The 19,970-nt window shown below is 35.5% G+C and overlaps 1 protein-coding gene across 2 annotated transcripts; it reads right to left on the reverse strand.

Moving 5' to 3' along the window:
- Positions 1 to 3,082: 3,082 nt before the first annotated feature.
- Positions 3,083 to 19,331, reverse strand: LOC129254766 (dentin sialophosphoprotein-like). Of its 2 annotated transcripts, none has more exons than XM_054893285.2 (4): positions 18,906 to 19,331; positions 12,549 to 13,614; positions 9,060 to 11,216; positions 3,083 to 8,251 (listed from the first exon to the last, which is right to left on the reverse strand). In XM_054893285.2, the coding sequence occupies exons 2-4, from the start codon at positions 13,459 to 13,461 to the stop codon at positions 8,184 to 8,186; spliced, it is 3,138 nt and encodes a 1,045-aa protein (XP_054749260.1). In that variant the 5' UTR covers positions 13,462 to 13,614; positions 18,906 to 19,331; the 3' UTR covers positions 3,083 to 8,183. The 2 variants fall into 2 exon arrangements, with proteins under 2 accessions (XP_054749260.1, XP_054749259.1); XM_054893284.2 differs by lacking the exon at positions 18,906 to 19,331 and adding an exon at positions 18,549 to 18,781.
- Between the last annotated feature and the right edge of the window lie 639 nt (positions 19,332 to 19,970).

A 19,970-nucleotide genomic window follows, 5' to 3' on the forward strand; every position in this document is an offset into this window, starting at 1 on the left:
CATGTCACTGGTTTTTCAATTACTTCAACCTTTCTCTCCACGTCATTAGATTGTATCCATTATCTGACTTATTTGGGAGTTTTCGCTTAGTGGCGTACGGAGAATTGAATAACAGAGAAAATGCATTGTCAAATGCCGTCATGACAAAGAACAAAGAAGTCTTTGTCGAAAATTGAATCAAAACAGCAGTGTAGTCGTTGATTCTGGATGAACAACATACTAGCAATTTTTCGGTAGATATAAAAATTAAAATGAAGCTGCTGTTCCATCTCGCTAATTATGACCAAATAACCTCCATTGTAATCACGTACAAATACAATTCACATGTAAAAGACACAAACACATGAATAATTAAACTTGTGAGCAGATCATTTTCCTGCTTCATTTATTGTATGAGCCCACGTCATTGCCCAATGTACACATCAGTATCTCGACTTAGATCACCATAAAATAAAAATAAAGATTGTAGGATAAGCTTGAAAAGAACAAGAAATATGAGTTCAAAAGAATTAAGCCTTCAAAATAGAAAAATCACTTTTCTTTACTCTGATTCATATATCACTTTTTATGAAATGTGTAAGAATAAGATATAGAATGAAAACTAAATTCTAGAACAGTTCTATTAACTCTAGATAAATTAGCTCTGATATAGTTGCAAGAAGGTCTAAAGATACAATATATTTACTGTCAAAATGCTACGTATAAAGAATTCTATTACTGGTAGCGAGAGCCAGGAGCAAAATTTATGCCAAAGCTTTGATGCGATATATGTTGGGTTAATACACTTTAAGCTGCATACGACCAGAGTCAATCAAGACCTGCAGAATTTTCACACACAAATGATATGTATTTCATTGAAAATGAAAATTGATGGGTCAGGGATTTCAGTAACAGTCTTGGGCCAGTTCCTCAAAACTTTCACAAGTTTGAAGTATTTAATACAACTGACGAAACTTCTTTTATAACCCATAACATGTGTTGTGATCCAATGGGATGAGAATAACAGGCCCCGAAGTCCCAAGACCTGTCTAGTCTTGGCATGGAAACAAATTATAAACATAATCTTGATATAAGATGATGTACAATTGGAGCTAATCGGAGTATACTATGAGCATCCATGTTATTACGAATATGGTTTGGTTTCGTTTTAATACAATATATGAAGATTCTGCTCTTAAAAATGGCTTTGGACTATCAAACTTGATAGTCCCTGTGGTTAAGGTGAGATCCTAGGAAGTTTGCGAGTAATCAAAAAATGTGACGATCTCTAATATACACACGTATTTTAGACACGTGCCTAGAAATGTTAATTTGCACAAATTGATTCACACAATCAAACATTCAACTGCTTTATTCTAATGGCGGGAACAAACAAAAAATAGCAAATAATATAGCAAAATCTTTGATAATAAACAGTATGAAATCTAGTAAAAGTAGCACATCTACATTACATGTACTTAAGAATAGTCATGGATGAAATATTACCTGCATCTTTCCGAACATCTAACATGAAATTTGTCTAAATTGGTTCCTGAAGTTGTAAAGCGAATAGATAGACATTTCTTGAAAAGGCAATGAAATCAACAATTAGCTTGTGGAAATAAAAACAATTTTTTAAAAATAGGAAGTTCAGTCAAAACAATGCTGGCTTATTGGATTATTTATGGAAAGCAGACAGATGAAGAGTCAAGATTCATGATAAAATTATTTTAGTGCAGTGTTCAAAACCAGTTCTGCAATCCATACACTCACATGCATACAAACAAACAAACAAAAAGTGTCATAAACATTAGATTGCGTGAAGGAAATGCTGAAAACAAAAAAAACAATAAAATATTCATGTTCATTACAAATATACCACATAGAAAGTGAAATTACACTGCAAAATATAAGGTTATAAAATATAAAAAAATTCAGACAGAGAATCTTATTACCAATTCTTTCCCTATGCTAAAACCATAATCATAATCATTAGAATCAATGCAATTTTAATGAGTTGTTGATCAAAAAGACATGAATATCATAATCATCATCAGTAAATGACATGGCGCGAGGAGAGCCAAGAGTTTAAGCCTAGCTTATACGACTCGCAGTATTATAACATTCATTTTCTGAAAAAATCTAAAAATACCTTAGTCACACAGCCTGTCCCCTTTTTTTATTATTGGAAGCATTTGCATACATTTGATTTTTAATTTTATCTGATTTTTATGATTTAAATAAGACATTCATATATTGTCTGAAGATTACTAGCAAAAACAACCTATGACCCTACATGCATACATGGTCATCTTACTCATTTAAAAATCAAAACAATTTTTTCTAAAGCAGAAGTATAAACTTATACATGTACTTATCAAATACTGAAATTAAGCATGGCAAATTTTAAGCATCGCATTTTTAACCATTTAAGTGAAAACAGCTCATCAAGAATTTTGTACAAAAACATATATTTCTGTGGTGAAATATCGTAATTTAAAGACTTTCATACTATGATGTGTACATTATGGCAAACTCATTCCTTATAACTTGTACGGGACATACAAACTTCGGTATGATTGCCATTTGCCAAGCAACCTACTGGTAATAATCTTCCTTTTTTTTCTTTTCACATTTTTTTTCTCAAAAGCAAATATCTTTCAAAACAGATACAAGTAATTCAATATAAAATTAAGTGAAAAACTTTTTCAATTCAAATAATGATTTTGAAATACAGGTATAATCATAAAGTTAATTTGAATAAGAAGATTTTTTTTTATTGAAATAAATGTTCATGAAAATTCATGAAATTGCTAACATATCTCCTTCCAGTAATAAGTTCAACTTCATGAAACTTTTGTTTTTAAATTTTCAGAAACAAACAAGAGAAATGGAAGGATTTTAATTTCATTTTACATGTACCATAATGATATAATAGGACTTTGTGTAGCTCAAATATCTGTTAATGGTGCAACAACTAACATCTGCAAGTGAAAAAAAGTTGTGCATGCATATTTAAAATGGGACCGAACAAATGCTTAGATATAAAATGTGGTCAAAATGTGTTTATTTTTCAACTACATCAACAATGGTTTTCTTCCTATTTACCCTATTATCAGTATATTCACATGTGTAACTAGCACTAATTTTGTGATCATTGTCATCTTGCAAGGTTTCTTCCAACTCCATCTCATTGGCTATATCACAGCGTTCACTAGTAAAAATTCATAGAGACCTTATTAGAAACAAATCTCCTCAAACATATTATTAAGGCAAATAAAGCACAGTATGTTTATACATATGACATATTTTGTTGATTTCATCACGTAATAGGTCCATGATTTCATGAACTATGGAGGTGTACGTCTTGTTCATAAGACTGACCAGTAACCAATTGCACTGTATAGTTGATTTTTCATTTGTACTTAATCTTTACCTTTGTATCAAATGAACATGATGCACTAATTTACAAGCAATTTCTTCCCAAACTTGGGGGAAGGAGGAACTTATAACCTGTGTGCAGCTTACATGTAGTAGTTAAGGACCTATGAACAATTATTTCCAAATTTCAAATCCCATTGAGGCCTTTGAGCAAAGCAAGAATACACATTAGCCACCATCTAATCCAGGAATTAAAAGGTATCCAGTCATAGCTAATGCCTGGAATATGCATATTTGGGGCGAGAAATTCCAACGTACATTGTTAGTGTCTTAAGCCTCTTTGAAAAGAAAAAAAAACCATGGTAATCAAACTTTGACAAGATTCACAATATTTTAGGACTAGATTCTCAGTTGTATAGACATCAGAGCTTTGTCCTAATATTGTAACATCAAATTACAATTACCATTGAGCTTGACTAAATATATATTTTTTTAGCCAAGTGTCATGCTAACTCTCTGGAACCATGTACATGTACTGTCATAGTCACTGCTTGAATCAACCGCTGCGAGAGCGGAATTTCAAAATAAAAAAGATCAACATTATTCCCGATATAGCTTTTTTTCTGTGTGAAATTTTAGTCATATGAACAATATTAAATACAACATGAATCCAAATTAAGTATTTTCTTTTTTAAATAAGATCTTTGTAAATGCTAGTCAATGCCTTACATATATGCACAAAATAAAGAATAGGGATGCAAGACATGCAATTATGCCAGCAAAATATTTTTTTCATTTTTTTTTTCAAACCTTACATTTTCATGCCTCATATCTAAGAAAAATTTGTCAAGAAAAGAAACATATCCTCAAAATAAAAGTAAGTTTTTCAAACCCCTGGTAAACTTCATAACTATATAACTAAACTTTTTCCTTTTACAACTTTAAGTAATTAATTTATAGAGATTAACTTATTCTTCTTTTGCAAATTATCAATAAACAGTTTGCTTATTTTCTGCTTCTTCGCCTTTTTGTGATAACACATGTAAAGCTTACACTGTACAAAAATATTTTTTTTTTCCAAACCCCTCTCTGATCACACACTTCTCTCAACACTTTGTTTTATAATTCTACAATTTTCACACCCAATGTTTATCATCACTGTCTCTGATTTAACATCCATTGGGTGCAGATGAACCTGTACAGGTGTTCACAAGAAAACATGTACAATTTACACAACATATTGCAACATGTTAGAAGATAAGATTCTATGATACAAAAAGCTAAAATTGCTTCTTCTTTTTGTTGCATATTACATTATCTTTCTCTCCACAACAAAAATCTATTTCTCAACCAAATTTTTCCTCCAATACTACAAAAGCTCTCTTTCCTTCACGCAATCTGCCAGTTGCATAATGCAAAAGTATCGCAAGTCAAAGCTAATCCTCCTTCTTCATATATCTATATACATGAGTGTGCAACCTACTTTTAGTACTTTCTTTCAAAGAGAAATAAAATAGAAATACATGTACATTGGATCTAACAGACAGGAAAGGAAATCCATACAATATATTAAAAATCACAATGATCCCAGTGGGTTTTAATAAGACAGCATCTTGAGATAGGAAGCAGCAAGAACAGAAGAGGTCTTTTGAGGGTGAGAGATGAACAATTGTGACATCACCTTCTAGAAAACCCAAGTCACATGAGTTCTGTGATGATGTGAAGTGAAGAAATGTGACATAATGTAACCTTATAGATGTGACACAACCTTTGAGACACATTAGTCACATGGTACTATTGGTGATGTCATAGGAAGAATAACGACACAAGCTCCCAGATATGACATGACCTGCTCGACACACCAAATCACAAGATATATTTTATTATGCAATCTCCAGAAACATAACCCAATCTTCTTGACAATGAAGAGATCTGAAGAAAGGAACCAACAAGATAATACCAAAAGTGACAAAAATTGCTTTTACCCAACAATCTATCTAGAAATAGAGAGGCATTCTGGAATCTCCATTCATGCCATCAGTTCAGAAGATTTTCAAAGACTGCTGTTATATCTACCCTATCACTTGTTTTCCCACATCATTTCTTAATTTTAGACTTTTCTTCATGAGAATGCCTTTGATCATTAAAAGGTGAATGTATAATACACATCTCTTCTTATTTGTTTTCATTTATCCTATATTAGTCAGCAGATCACACAGAACATGCTATGGATGTTTGTGGCTTTCATCTGCAATCCATTTACACATTACAAACATCCTTTAAAAAGGACATTATCAGGGGAAGTGGCTCCCTTCATTCACCGACCTGATTAAATATCCATGAAGCATCCCATTTTAATCAGCAAGTTCAGAAAATTGATGAATTTGGCAGGAGAAAAATCATATTCTATTCTGCCAAAACACAAGATGGAGACATGTGTAGGTGGAGGATGTGTATCAAAATACTGTAGTTCACAATATAAAATTTTCCATCTTTAGAACAAGCAACAGTTGTACAAGGAAAGCACTTCGTCAGCACCTTTGCAATGGTTATACGACTGGCTATGACTGGCTATAACTAGGACGTAACCAAAGTGGCACTTCTCAACATGTCAAAGACTACATCTCACATTGTACTGATGTTTGATAGCTTATATCTGATTCCTACTTATGCAAAGACCTGCTACTTGCTGTAAAATTACTGGCCTCGTTTGGGTCATACTCAAAAGGACCTTGGGCCATTTATCTCAAAACCAAAAGGAAGATTTCTTTGGCATTTAACAAAGTGATGTCAAAAACACAACATAATCAAAACAAACAAATTTTCATACAAAATCTGAAACAAAATGTACATAAAAAGGTCACTTGCACTTGAGCCCGCAATATCTAAGAGAATCATATACTTCTGAAACCCCTAACATTAAAAAATAATCTAAATTTGAACAAATTATAATGAATTTAAAATTTGTATGTAGAATCAAGAATTAGGAAATCTTGAATTGGGATTTGATCCCAATTCATTACTTAATATTAAATAAACTATAAACGGTCTACTGCCCTTATTACCACAATTATTATTTTATTAGATTTTACACTTTAAGATAAATTGTAATTTTTTTCATGAAAATCCTTCTCGGATGAATAAAAATAATATCTCAAAAAAATATACAAAGCAATACTTTTAGCAAAAACATCAAGCTGTATTCAGAGCAGGGCAACTACCACCCTCTTCATTGTCCAAACTATAATCATACCCTGTTCACATATGCCACATTGTAAATAGGAACACATAAAATTTCTGTATTTTATTGCAGCATTCTGGCTGACTCATTCAGATACTCCAGTCAAAATACTATAATCACTGTGTTCAAACTATCTCGCACTTACCGGGACATCTCCAAAAAAACTCAGTCTGAACGCTCAAGAGAAAAATGCTTTGTTTCCCAATTTTTCCCCCTGGTTAATGGAAGGATAGGCGATATTCCACTGAACTATGCCATTCAGTGCGACATTCCGATGGGGCGCAGCACAAAATGCGGAAACAATGAACTGCTTCCACATGCATGGCAGTCAGCCATGACCTGTCCCCTGAAGATTGGGGCACATGTGAACACTCAATCATAAAAAGAATGACTGACCGTCCCCCGGTAAGCGGGGAACAGTATGAATGCCAGGATAACTAGAAATTTTGTGTTTTTTTTTTAATAGCATACATTTGACAGGGATTTGACAGTGCTTACCCTTAAACTGCCTATATGAGTAATATTTACAATAATGATGCTGTATTGGACATATGAACAGGGTACTAGTCAAATATACATTATCTTTTTTAAAAAGATAAAAGATGAGTGTAAAAGCTACCGCCATACATCACTGAAATCATGTTATTGATTGGCTCAGAGCAAATAAGCAAAATAATTGTAGCAATTGTTTGAACAAGTTTAATGAAAGAGGGAATAAACATATCCAACTTTCATTAAGATGATTCCCAACGAGTTTAAGTAAATCTACATGTAGCATTGAATTTTGAAATTTTCAAATTTCAGGTGAAATATGTGAGATTTTTGCTTAGCAAGCTACAGACTACACACTGCTGAGATGACAAACGGATATGTCCCCATTCTCTTAAATACAAGTCTCATTATAGATTTTTTTTTTGCCTCAACAGTCATACATTAGACAACATTTCTTTCATGAAGCAAATCTGCATGCCAAGATAGCATTTCATCAACATTTTTCATCCGACAAGTTGTCAAATCTGACAACTCTCCTTGATTTTGATTGGCTGTGTAGCATGGTAACTATGGTAACCATCAGATAAAACAGGACCTGTCATATAAAACATCCAACAAGTCCTATTATTAAATGCTCCCTGAGCTACATCTGTGAAAAGAACTTACTTCTCTCACAACCCTCAGATTCTATGTCCATGTTGAGTTTGAAAAAAAATTGATATCAACTGCTCGAGAGCATAGGGGAATATTCCGTATTCAAAGATTTATGTGATCAATCATAACAGCATCAAATAGTATGCAATGCTTCTAAACACCAACTTTTGAAAGTTTATATTCTTTCACACATGGATCATTGTACTGGATCACACAAATCACAATTTAAATTCATACTGCAAGAACATAACATATCAATGTATCAAACTAAAGCAAACGTGAAAAATATAACAGACAAAATAGTTGTAAGAACGAAGAAAATATTATGTTTGTTTTCTCAAGAATTTGGACAAAATTTACACACAAACAATGACACATGATAGCATGCATTAGATTCATTACGTTATGTTTTAAAGACAACATCTCATAGAAAGTCCTATTCTTCTTCATAGACCACAACCTTGGATGACTGCTTGGTCAGCTCAAAATTCAACTTCTCCCATTCTGTGTGGTAGAAATAAAAGATAAAAAATATAAGTAAAATGGTTAGTATTGATTTCAATACCAACTGTATATCTAAAATAGTTACATATGTATTATATAATGCTAAATACAATACTCCAGCTTTGTATACATTACCATTAAACCTTTAAGCCTGCAATTTATCTTCAGACCTTTTTGATTTACCATGACATTGTAATGCTTTATAGCTTGCATAGTTTCTGTTATAGGTGGCATTTTAACACAAGCATAAACTTCTTCAATGTGAAGTTAATGAGTTGAATAAATCACTTAGACAGGGGATATCCTGGTAAAAAAAATCAATAAACATGTACATGTGCAGTCTGTCTGAATTCTGAATGAAAGCCTTTTTTATTAAATACACTGTATGATGAATAATAGCAAATCAGTGACAAGGTAAAAAGTAGTGATAGAGTTCTCATACCATAGCATCTTTAGATACGTTGGTCAAAGATTAATGTAAAATTTTCAATGAAATCTCTCCAATTATCCTCATCATTTCCAAAGTACATGTATTTAGTATTAATAGTTAAATAATAAGGAATTCCTTAAACCTTGAAGTCCATTTTTTAAATGAAATATGAAACAAACTTGAATGAATTTAAAATCACAACATAGTTTTTACATCATGCACATAAAATAATGGCATTATTCTCTTTATAATTTTGGGCAAAAGCTTTTCCATATTCTACATTCAATCATTCTCTTTTTAATAATTAGTTTGACTTGTGCATGGTATCATGATCAAAGTTTTCTTCATTTTAAATGAATTAATCAATAATTAACTTACCTTTCTGAAGCATATCTGCCAATTCCGAGTGGTTGAATCTGGCTGTCCAATATTGCTCTCGATCCATCGACTTCTTCTTCAGGTTATTATTCTCTCCCACTGTGGTATGAGGGATATTGTTCTTATTGCCACTTGCAAGAATGGCAGCAAGGCTTGCAGGTACTGATGGCACTGTAGAGGTACTGTCCGGAGTAGTCTTCCGGATATGGTGATTGTCACTTTTGTCAATGTTCTGGGGACTCTTGGAAATCCAAGCCTTTTCCAGATCAGCACAACTGACCTGGTTAGGAGGTGGAGATGGAGAGCTGGCATTGGTTTGATTCTCTGGGTTATTGACAGGAGAGGGTTGAGGCACAGGCTTGGAATCAGATTTACCCTTTGGCTGTTGGTTGCTTTGCGTCACATCATCAATCAGTTCGAAATCACTCTCGCAGAATTTCACTGAACCAAACGTAATGTCAAAGCTATCAGCTGGCACTGCTTCAAAAGGGAAGGAGTTGTCCTGGATGACAGGAGTACCCTCTGACGTCAAGTTAAGGCTAGTTTCAGATTTGACTGTCCGCATACTGTCCTTGTCTTTAGTATTGGCACTAGATGATTTCTTGGGCACCACTGCCGGAGCAGGTGGTGCAGAGTCGAGGCTTACAGCTTTATGGCTGCTCTCTAGTTTACTTGCCCTAGCTGGTTTCATATCATCACTAGCTTTTGATGTATCCTGCTGGGTGCTAAGTACTTTACTCAGTGTTTTAGTGTCTGTTGACTTGTTAATGCTTTGTTTAAGGCGTGCTGCGTAAGTGTCATTGGAGCATTGCAAGTCAAGATATTGCACAACATTATCTGCACTTGTATTGTCCAGTTTTGGCAACTCGGCATCCGGTATACGGCCCATATCACGTGGGAGACTTGCTGATTTGGCAGCTGTCGCAGCACCAACTACACCACTACCATATGCTTTGGCAGGAATATCACTAAGATCAGTCTGACTGTCCAATTCTCCAGTAGTAGATGATGTAGAAGACTTTGTTTCAAAATTGTCCTTTACTTCTGGTGGCTTTATCAAAGGAGGGTCTTGTTGCTGTTCTCTGCCATCTGTTGCACTACAAGTAAGAGAAACTGAAAGTGTTTTACATGGACTATCATCCGCTTTGCTTTCCTGCTGATCTCCAACAATGAGCTGATTTTCCTGGGTTTTTTTAACACTCCCACTAGGAGGAACAGGTGGTTTAGCTTTAAGTTTGGCTGCATAAGAGTTGGCAGAAACTGGTGGGGGAGGTTTCTCAGCACTCTCGTCTGTAGGTATACTGTCTGGTCTAGGCGATAAGCTGTGAAACTCCTCTCTCAGATTATGGTGGCGGGAAAAGGAAGCATGCCTATGTACTGGTCTATTATCGCTCACATCCATCCATTTGGACATGCCCGATGGCTCACTGCTGGATTTACGTAATTTAGGATCAAATGGTCCACTGTAATAAGAGCGTCGGAGGTTATCTGCAGGTGAAGGTCTAAAACTGTATCTATCCTCTGCAGCATATGCCCTCCTCTTGCTCTTCTTTATTCCATATGTTTGCCACTCACTACCATTTGCTTCATCTTCATCACGAAAATTCTCGTCCATGGAGCTCTCTTGGCTTGCCTTTATACTTGTATCCTCGCTGCTTTTTCCTGCATCATTTCCACTTTCTGATTCATTATCAGATGTATTGACTTCCTTTGCAGCACTTTTATCACCATCTAATTTAACCAACTTATCATTTAAAGGCTTTTTATCATTTGAAGATTGATGTGTAGTCCTTAGAGCATCATCTTTATCTGACATGTCTAGTGATTTTGGCCGGTCAGGCTTCCCAGAAGAAACTCTCTTGTCTGATTTGTTGATGGCTTTGTTGTCTTCAAGAGTTGAATCCACTAGTTTCTTTGCATTATTTGTCTGTTTCTTGTCATTTTTGTTTTCTGTTTTCTTATTCTTCGTTGAAGGTGCAGATGATTTAGAAGGTGCTCCACTGGGTCCATTCAGAGTTTTTAAATTGGACGAAGATTGTGAGACTGCATCTGTTATTTTATTACTGTCTTCTGCCCCAGATGTGCCCGGTGATGTAAGTGCTTTGTTCTCATGATCAGATGAGTTGGCTGTTCCACCTGGATCTGCTTCAGTATTTCCTGCAGAAATATGATAACAAAATACAACTCGTGTTAATGACTTCTCTGTATATCATGAGATTGAACATTCAAAGAACATGTACAAAGGAGCTATCACTATTGGTTTACAATATTTTTTTAACAATCGAAACAGCCTAAAATAGGACCACAACCAATTATGAATCCCCCTTCAGAAGATACCATTCTCAAGTTTAAAAGACATACCTAAATTTAACAACCCCCCCCCAAAAAAAAATAAAAAAATATCACTGAAGGTGATTAATACCCCCACTCTATGCCGTTTCCATGGTAATGCAATTTCCAACACAAGGAATAAAATATGTCTTGCCCATCTTCACCCCAAGACCAATGTGTCAGCCAAATTTCATGAGAATTCGTTAAAAGTAAAAAAAAATGATAAAGTAGTTTACCTAATTTTTGCCATATAACATGTTGTTACACTGGCAAAACAATTTCTAACACATGCATAAAATTAAAAATGTGTCTTGCACATCTATAATATCCCAAGACAAATATGTTCAATTTCATAATTGGTTTATAAAAACTGAGGAAGTACATGTAGTTCAAACTGCAAGATGCCAATGATACTAAAAGACATCAACTACATGTACAGTAAGTCACATTTATCAAATTGATCTTATGAAGTGAGGCTGTAGTTACGGTAACTGTTTGTGGTAAGTGACATCGAGTAGCTCAATCAAAAATTTTCCTGGGGGGTGGGATACATGTAGATAATAATATATTAGATGACTTTATTTATGGATACCAGAAATATTCCACTCATCTTTGATTCATGGAATATTTGCTAAAACTCTTGGAATATCTCTGGTAGTCCATTCTGGGCCATCTAATATAATATAAATACCCATATGTGAAAAATCAGACCTAAAGGAAAGCTGGCAAATTTATGATACAAAAACGGTTTTCAATGAGGGAAGCTGCTCACATACTGTAAGCTTTAGCACCATCCCGGGTCAGGATGAAATTGATAACAAATATGATTGGAAGCCTGCAAAAACAGGATATCATAACATTCGAGACTGATAAATTTAACCATGAAATTGACAAATCATGCATGCAAATAATCTTTCTATAATTTTTTCATTTAAAGTTTGAAATTTAAAATGAGAAAATGCGAATATACATGTAAATAGCGAAATTTTAATCGCTCTAAACCAGCTTAGATTTTTAATTCCTTTTACATTTACTATTAATTGTTACACCAATAATGATAAAATCAAACCTAGACCCGAAAGAAACAGTCAGGAATTTGTCTGTTCAACTGTACCGTCTCAGCTATACTCGAAATACAACGGAATACAATCAACTGACCTTTCTTTTTCTTTTTCCTTTTTCTCTTCTTCTTGGTGGGTTCATCTGCCATTTCGGGACCCCCTAAGCCAATACCATCACCAAGCACTTCTGCTGTACTGCTTGCAGTTGGAGAGACTTCATCCTCTGGAGATGAAACAGCATTGACACCAGCAGATGTTTCAGGAGATTCAATGCTTCCATAGTTCTTTGGCAGCTTGCTGCTACATAGTCCCTCTTGCTCCCTACTGCTATCTACATGCAGTTTCACAGGCTGCATCTCCCGCTCCACAGGTTTCTCAACGACATTATTACCCAGGTTGCGGCGACTAAAGTCACTACTGCCTGACACATAGTTCAAAGCTACGGCATCAGAATGGTCAAGGCGCTCACTGTCAATGTACTCAGGTTTAGGACACGTTGAACTTTCTGGGAATTCAGAAGCATCAACTATATCTACAGCACGATTCATCAATTTGTTTATTGTATGTGGGGAAGGGCTGGAAGCAGATGCATTACTTCCTTGAGTACTGTCACAAGATTTTTTCTTTGTTGAAAGCAATTTATTTGAATTGGTGTTTTTAACACTGTTCTTTTCATCTACCTTTGGCTTGTTCACAATACTGCTAGTTGCACTCAGTTCTAATCCAAATGATATGTTAGCCCCAATATCAACATTGCTGTGATGAATTTCATTTTTAACTTGAGTGTCCTTGTTTGCTAGTGTTCCATGCTTCTTGCCAGTGACATGACTGACATCTTCCTTCTTTTCTTGAGGGGTTACATTATTCAAACATTTATCATTCACTGCATGTTTCAATTGGACATCAGATTTTTCTTCAGCAGACGCATTCTTGACAGAAGTAACTGAAAGTGCTGTAGTCTTGCCATCTACCCCAGCACTGATGCCTGCAGTTTCATCTGTGGCAGCCATATGGCAAGAAACAGTCTGTGCTTTCGGGGGATCACAGGGATGTTGTTCAAATACCAGAGGCTGAAAGTCGGTGACAGAGCCGGTAATCAAAATATCAAATTCCTTATCTGGTAGTTCAGCTATCCGTCTTGCTGTCTCTTTCAGGCGATCAATCTGTATAGAAAAAACAGAAGCAAAGTACAAGCAGTGAACATTCAGTATTTCCGCAAATCACAATACCGCACCGAACTATGACATCATATCATAAGCAGATTTTGTATTTCATATATTTTTTAATATACATGTAGCTCAGAGGAGCATGATGGAATATATCAAAAGCCCAAATTTGGTAAGAATTGGCTTAATTGGCTCAAGATACAGTATATCAATGAATACCAAATCAGCCCCACTGAAGTCAATGCAAATGTTTTCTTAAAGCCCATCTTAAGCTTTGGTAAAGGGTCAGTAATGCAAACAAGCACAATCGTCATCGAATGCATTTTTTTATCATTAGAATTTAAATATGGCATATTTTATGGCGGTTAGGATTTAAATTTAAATCTAGTGAACTCTCTCAGTGATGTTTTAATTTTTAATTAAAATAGCCATTTGAGCACAAACTTTTATACATACATGTACATATGTATATGTAGTTTCTGTAGTTATATTAGAAAGCTACTGACAAAGATTAGATACTGAAATTTTCAACCCATTCCATGCTTGAGAAGGTATAAACTAGACAAAAATATGCAGATATTTTATTTTGATCGGGCACCCAACCGAATTAAAATGTAACGAAAAATCTGTAAATTTATCCAATTAAAACACGTTTTAAGTTTAGATCCTTCACACCACAGCCACTTGGAGCACATGCATTAAAATAATCCATTAATGAAATGGAATACATGTAGTGACATGCACTTTGGGGGGTTTACTTAAAATAAAGATAGGCTTTAATACACATTACATGTACTTTTTACCCTCCATCATAACATTACCTATAAAGCAGCCCTTTGAAATGCCAAGAGTATGTGTAAAACTCTAGGTCATAAGTTTTTACAACTGTGAACAAAGTTAAATTTCAATAATTGTTTGTGTGATTTTTCTTTCAAAACTGCCATGTTTTCTCCATTCTTTTCAAATAAATTTCCATTTTGGGTTGAACTTGGATCAGGATGCCCCTTCAACTGCACAAAAATAATGCTTTATTTGCTGTCCTGAGATACATGCAAATAATGGCGAGCAATTGTGCAATTCAGATTTTGTTGTACTTAATATTCCTTCAATCCAGTGTCTTTGGCAAAAAAAAAATCCAGCATTTTAATGCATGAACCCAAGGTACTGTACGTACATGTATGTATACTTAGCTAAACGTCAAGAGCATTTAAGCATGCATGTTCCCTGAAAACCATGGGCGGTATTCTGAGATCAATTATCCTTGAAATTGTTTATTTTACCTCTAAAATGAAATTGGTATTCTGAGATCAATTTAACCTCTCTAGTCTGGGACTAAAAATTTCATATTCATCTCAGATAAATGTTAATTTTTAATCATGTGTATAGATGATATGCAACGAACGGAGCAGTGCCTATGTAAAAATCCATCGCTTTCTAACCATTGCAACATAGATGATGTGCTCGCTCCCATGTTACTTTGAAGATAAAAACAATACGCTTAAAATAGGGTGGGGCTATTTCATCTCTGCGTTATCAATTTCAGCAAAATTTCTAGGTGAATGTTAAACTAAATTGAAACGATTAAAGACATGTTAGCATATATAATGCAAGCGTATTTGAATGTATTGAAATTGATGCACTTGCTCATTTGCCTCACTTCTGGGCAGAAAGGATTTTCATTGGTTGAATGCTGAGAAAGCTAAAAGCAGCTACAAACTAGCAACTGTAATAGCACTGTAATAAGTCCTCTCTACTCACATCTTGCCAGCAAAATGCTACATTCAGAGCTGTGTGTGTAGTCTTGTCGTATGCCCAAAATTGAATGATAACATCTAATTCACCACTCAATTCAATCATACAAAATTACATGTAATTGCATGTATGTATACCACGGTAGCAATATTACATGTATGTACATGTAAGTACTTTCCCCTCACATACATTTCAGTTTCTCTATTAAATTGAAGGCTAGTTTATGAGCTGTATTATTGATGATTATCTCAAATGTTTATTTTTAAGACTACATGTACTTCATAATTGCACACAGTGACGTGTGGTCTCTGACAGACTGTGACACAGTCTGTCAGAGACCACACAAAATGTTGGTCAGTTTGCTTCCCCTTCAAACAGCCATTCTTAATGGACATTGCTTCATATTAGGCATGCTATATACAAGGCTACATGTACATGGTATGTAATGATGTACATGTATATAAATCATTTGAGATTCATGTGCATGTACATGTACTTGTAACTAAATTCCACCAACTGGCATTCCGCCATATGATGCATTTGTGAATGTAAATACTTAATACTTCCATATGGCCAGCATAAGCAACAGTGACTGTTTTAAGATTGTATTCTTCACCAAGTAAAGGATTACCTGATAGACTCTATTCAATACATTTCTAATGCAATGTGCTACCTGCAAGCCAGGGCCCTGGGAACGATTTTTTTGGCTGGGGGTGCTGCAGTAAATTTGACATGCAAAAAAAAAAGGCCTTCACTACGAAATGAAGGTCGTTTTAGTCCGAATAAATTTGACAAGCAAAAAAAAAATGTAGTTTTGGTCTTAAAGTATTATGATAAGCAAAGAAATAAAAAGGTTTTCACTACAAAATGAAGGTCGTTTTGGCCCAAAGAAATCTGACAAGCAAAAAAAAAAAAATCTTGGGGGTGCTGAAGCACCCCCAGCACACCCGCTCCCCAGGGCCATGCCCCACAGGCGATGTGTAACCCCTGTATGATAACTGACACCCCCCCTAGAAAATGAAAGCTGAATATATTTTTTCAAACCAAAGTATTGTTATGAACAGCAAACTAAAGTGTACTTAAGGGGAGCATGTTTAGTCTTTGGTCATTTGTCATATCAAAGGTGAAGTCCACCCCAGGAAAATGTTGATTTGAATAGAGAAAAATCAAACTAGCATAATGCTGAAAATATCATCAAAATCAGACGTAAAATAAGAAAGTTATGACATTTTAAAGATTTGCTTATTTTTCACAAAACGGTTATATTATATGCACAACTCAGTGACATGCAAATGAGACAGTTGATGATGACCCTCACTCACTATTTCTTTTGTTTTTATTGTTTTAATTGTATACAATATTTCATTTTTTACAGATTTGACAATAAGGACCATGTTGACTCAACCATATGGTATTGTACAATGCTAATTCCACATGTTCAGGGAGGAATTAATCATTGTTTCACTTGACAATGAGGAGAAAATTAGAATATTTCGTATTTCAGAAAGAGTTCCATATGCACCCCCCACCAAAAATAACAAGATTGTTGAGACTTCCGGTTCGTTCACTTCAGATTTTTTTTACTGTTGGCACCTTAGTTGGGACTCGAACTCACCACGTTTTATCTGCATGTCAAGACCTCTTCCCGCTATGCTAGCGAGAAGCGCTGATACCGGAAGGGGTATTTTAACTATTATCAGCCGATAGTTTGACTAGTCTTGTCTCACAGACCCTTTACTGACTAAATAAACTGATGTCTATGGACAATTACACAGACTAGATCCTGTTCGAAATATGACAGAATAAAGCCATATTTTATTTCCACTCCCCCATCATATACATGTATGTTCTAATATCGGGCTAGATATATTATTCTAAACCTTCTCCATGTTTTTATTTTCAATTTTAGTGGGGGTGCATATGGAACTCTTGCCAACATTTCATATAATAAAATACAAAAAAAATACTTGCATCGGCTGACAAATATCATGAATCTTTAAATTTTAAGGCAAGATTCATATTTATCCGCCGATGCAAGTATTCTTTTAGATTAAGTTAGCACTGTTCATGATATTGTCGCCCTCTATACGTGTCTGGTAGCTAAGCTACAATAACAAAGACGGCAAGATGGTGACGATAACAGACTGTGAGTAGATCTAAACGCTCCTCTTTTAATAATTTCATGTATTTAAACGTAATTGTACTAAAAAAAACAATGATTTTTGGCCAAAAGTTGCAAACCAATATTGTAGGCCTAGCCCATTTATGATGGTGGTCCCCAAGTCTGCGCACCTAACAACTTCAGTTTGAATTTAATATGAATTTCTTTTTCACAAAATCTTTCAGATATACAATGTTCCTTATGAGTATGGCAAGTTCCCCTACATGTAAGTCTGCGCAGTCCCCCTTGTCTGCGCATACGCGTATCTGCGCGATTCTAGTAAAAGAAGATACGCAACGAACACAAACTTTACACATCTAATGCATAGACAGATATTAATTACAAAATCCGACTCACAATGGTGGAAAAATAATGAAATTTTGGCATTTCTTGTGACGGCCTCAAAATGCAGCCTTTCTCATCAAAATCCCCGAATTGCATGCAAAGTGAATGGTTGCGCAGACATGGGGCAAAATTTTTTGTTCAATCTGATAATTTGAGTCAGATTTTTTAATGAATATCTATAATCTGTCTACCGTATGTAGTGCATGTGTAAAGTCTGTGTTCGCTGCGTATCTTCTTTACTAGAAATTAGATTTAGAATAGCGCAGATACGCATGTGCGTAGACAAGGCAAGGGGGACTGCGCAGACTTGTCTTGACTCTTGCCTTTCTTGGACTTGGGCCGAGTTGGGGGAACTTGCCAAGTTTGGGCTCAATCCAAAAGGCCTGGCTTAAGAAAACAAGTATTTTGGAGCAACATTTATTGTATCCCAATTCCTCGGTGCGTTAGAGCAATGGCATCCTGTCCCTGGCTCCATGGAGATTTCATTAAGCACGTTAGTGATATGACATCTCCACTGGAGTCAGTGGAGACTCCAGGAGCCTAGCTGGGGCCTGGCTGCGAATGTGGCCTGTGCTGTGCACACACACTTAACTGCCAGTGCAGTGCAGTGTATTTACTGTGTGGAGGGGATGAACTGAAAGTGAAAAATTTATCCTTGTTTAACAAAATTTACCTCTTCAGTAGGAAGACTAGATGGTATCAAGTTGTCATACACTTCTAGAAATACATCAGCATTCTCTTGTTTAAGTGCCTTGGCTAAAAGAAGTACAACGTTATTCCTGTCCACCCCGAAATGTGTTAAACTATTATGGTCACATCTTCCACTGTCTGCCATTTTTGGGTAGACAGTGTTGTTATGGCCTAACTGCGCATGCTCAGTTCCATTACAAACGAGCAATCTTGCCCGCGATGAATTGTCTGTCCAAGAAATGACTACACCTCTTGATAATAGGCCTATCTTAAGTCGGTATTATATTAAGTGTACGCAAAATTCAAGCAAAACAGACACGAATTCTCGTAGGAGACTTACCCATTAGCATTATATACTCTTCTGAATGATAGAGGAAAAACGGAAATGTTATTAATTTGTCACGATTTGTAGTGGGTTTCCTCATATGCCGGAATGGTACAGCCAGATTTTGTCATGGAAGAGGTGTGTACGAATAGTACACGTATACCATTGGTGCATATCATGCACGCGCCGAAGCACTTCGCGAATGATCTCATGAAAAAAAATATTGAGATCGGTCAAAGGTCTTTTCCACTCCAATAAATATCTTGAACTAAAGCAATATGATATTTGATTCAAATTTTTGGCATGAATCGGGTTTTTTTTTCTTTTACGTCTAGTCTCATAAATATGTGATGAACGAACAATGAAAGGTATAATGTATGTTTTCTTCTTACAAGTGAAAGAGTATAACCCCGGAAATGGATAATGGATGCACGCCCACTTGCAAGTCATACCAAATTTGAAGTGAATACTAATGGTGTGAATACTGAGGGGGGGGGGGGGGCTTTTTAAAGAAATGTTTTCAGTTTTTTTTTATATTGGGGTGACCATGTGAGCCTATAAACTTGAAATTATTTTCATAATCAGGCACTCAGAGAGAAGGTGAAGTAGTTTGAGCCCGGGTATTGAGGCTTCAGAGAGAAGTTATAGATTGAACATTTCTACATCTTCTTTTGATAGCCTTCAGAATTACCGGAAATAGAACATCGACGGGTCGCTCATGCAGTAGCGAGAGAAGTTACAAATTGAGCAGGCCCACTTGTTGTTGTTTGTTCTTCGACAAATTTTGTTCGTGACGAGTAACTTGCATCCAAGCCGGTGCTGAGGACAGCCCCCCCCCCTTAATTCTCTATAAACACAAAATAAAGAAATAGGCATGCATGCAAAAAAAAAGAAAATGAAGATTTGAGAAGTGAATTTGATAAATCACTTATTCATTACTTAGGCCTATCCATTTATATCCCCCCCCCCCACCCGTGCTTTGCATCCAATAGCCAATGCATGCAGTAGCAACCGGCACCAATTAAGGGAAGAGGCATGAGGGCTTCTGCCCCCCCCCCCCCCTGTCAAAGCATTGCCCAC

Source organism: Lytechinus pictus, chromosome 2 (genome assembly GCF_037042905.1).
Source record: "Lytechinus pictus isolate F3 Inbred chromosome 2, Lp3.0, whole genome shotgun sequence".
Taxonomy (NCBI): Eukaryota; Metazoa; Echinodermata; class Echinoidea; order Temnopleuroida; family Toxopneustidae; genus Lytechinus; species Lytechinus pictus.

Excerpts from the sequence above, each read along its gene's own strand:
- LOC129254766 (XM_054893284.2), bottom strand. The coding sequence starts at position 18,710 with ATGGCAGACAGTGGAAGATGTGACCATAATAGTTTAACACATTTCGGG. Across the intron at positions 13,615-18,548 it reads CTAGTCTTCCTACTGAAGAG|ATTGATCGCCTGAAAGAGAC; the intron begins GTAAATTTTGTT and ends TTTTCTATACAG. Across the intron at positions 11,217-12,548 it reads AAGGAAAAAGAAAAAGAAAG|GAAATACTGAAGCAGATCCA; the intron begins GTCAGTTGATTG and ends ATATTTCTGCAG.